Genomic DNA, 1,963 nt, shown 5'->3' on the forward strand with positions numbered 1-1,963 from the left:
GATATATAAGATATAAGAAGTAGTGATAAATATAAATATAAAATAAATATAATATATATATATATATAATATATAAGAGTAGAGAAGAGAGTAGAGATAGCAGGGACGTCGGGAAAGGATCGCGCGCGCGGGGGAAAAAGCGGACGGGCACGCGCTAGTTTGGGCGTGGGGCGTCCGACGCGCTTTATAAAATCCAACAACCTCCCACCGCTCTCTCCCCTCTCTTTCTCGCCTCGCAGCCGCCGCGCCACCATGCTGCCGCACCGTCGGGAAACTTGGGGCTACTACGGCGTCCGCGAGCGCCCCTCCGGTGACTTCTCTGCCGAGATCCGGTCCCACAAGGTGCGCCTCGGCCTTGGCACTTTCGACACCGCCCATGAGGCCACCCGCGCGTACGACACGGCGGCGTGGTGCCTCCGGCGGCCTCGTAGGGAGATCAACTTCCCCAACGTACCGACGCGGGAGCGGACACAGGAGCTCGCGCCTCCGCTACTGCTTATCACCGAGGAGGTTCGTCGCGACAACCGGGAGCGGGAGCACCGTCTCGGCATCGCCGAGATGGACGAGGAAGCTATGGTGCTGTGTGATACGTTTCCAATGTATCTATAATTTTTGATTGTTCCATGATGTTTTATTACCAGTCTTGGATGTTTTATAATAATTTTATAGTCATTTTATATCATTTTTTGGTACTAACCAATTGACATAGTGCCAAGTGCCAGTTGCTGTTTTTTCCATGTTTTTTACAATACAGGAAATCCATATCATATGAAGTCCAAATGCCACGAAACTCCACGATGATTTTTTATGGGCCAGAAGGAAGGCAATGGGCCCTGGTTGCACCTTGGGGGTGCCCCGAGGGGGGCACAACCCACCAGGGCGTGCCAGGAGGCCCAGGCGCGCCCTAGTGAGTTGTGCCCACCTCGAGTGCCCCCCGGACTGCCTCTTTGCTCTATAAATACCCCAAAAATACCAGAACCCTAAAAGCATCAATGAAATATTCATCCATCCGCCGCAGAGTCCAGAACCACCAGATCCAATCTAGACACCATCTCGGATGGGGTTCACCACCTCCATTGGTGCCTCTCCGATGATGCGTGAGTAGTTCGTTGTAGACCTTTGGGTCCGTAGTTAGTAGCTAGATGGCTTTCTCTCTCTCGCTGAATTATCAATACAATGGTCTCTTGGAGATCCATATGATGTAACTCTTCTGCGGTGTGTTTGTTGGGATCTGATGAACTTCGAGTTTATGATCAGTTATATCTTTTTATATCCATGAAAGTTATTTGAGTTTCTTTTGATCTCTTATAGCCTCGTATTTCTTCTCCGATATTTGGGTTTTGGTTGGCCAACTTGATCTATTTATCTTGCAACGGGAAGAGGTGCCCCGTAGTGGGTTTGATCTTACGGTGCTGATCCCAGTGACAGAAAGGGAACCGACACATATGTATCATTGCTACTAAGGATAAAAAGAGGAGATCTATATCTATCGCCATATAGATAAACGGATCTTGTCTACATCTTGTCATCATTCTTATTGCATTACTCCGTTTTCCATGAACTTAATGGACTAGATGCATGCTGGATAGCAGTCGATGTGTGGAGTAATAGTAGTAGATGCAGGCAGGAGTCGGTCTACTAATCTTGGACATGATGCCTATGTAATGATCATTGCCTGGATATCGTCATAATTATTTGAAGTTTTTGCAATTGCCCAACAGTAATTTGTTTACCCACTGTTTGCTATTTTTCTCGAGAGAAGCCACTAGTGAAACCTACGGCCCCCGGTTCCTCTTTCTCGTATATTTGCTAGCAATCTATTTTTCCTTTGCATTTTTGTTCAGATCTATTAATCCAAAAATACAAAAATACTTTTCTACACTTTATTTTATTTGCGATCTATTATTTCAATCTATTACAACTTTCTCCCGTCAACACGCAATTTCTGGCGCCGTACCCCAAA

The 1,963-nt window shown here is 46.5% G+C and overlaps 1 protein-coding gene across 1 annotated transcript; it reads left to right on the forward strand.

The window, feature by feature from the left end:
- The first annotated feature begins 252 nt into the window (after window positions 1–252).
- LOC109777668 (ethylene-responsive transcription factor CRF1-like) lies at window positions 253–609 on the forward strand. The gene has a single exon (XM_020336255.1). It carries the CDS (start codon window positions 253–255, stop codon window positions 607–609), a length of 357 nt encoding a protein of 118 aa, XP_020191844.1.
- The last annotated feature ends 1,354 nt before the right edge of the window (window positions 610–1,963 follow it).

The sequence above is a fragment of the Aegilops tauschii genome, chromosome 5, assembly GCF_002575655.3.
Source record: "Aegilops tauschii subsp. strangulata cultivar AL8/78 chromosome 5, Aet v6.0, whole genome shotgun sequence".
Taxonomy (NCBI): Eukaryota; Viridiplantae; Streptophyta; class Magnoliopsida; order Poales; family Poaceae; genus Aegilops; species Aegilops tauschii.

Bases quoted from the DNA above. Each gene is read 5' to 3' on its own strand.
- LOC109777668 (XM_020336255.1), top strand. From the start codon at position 253: ATGCTGCCGCACCGTCGGGAAACTTGGGGCTACTACGGCGTCCGCGAG.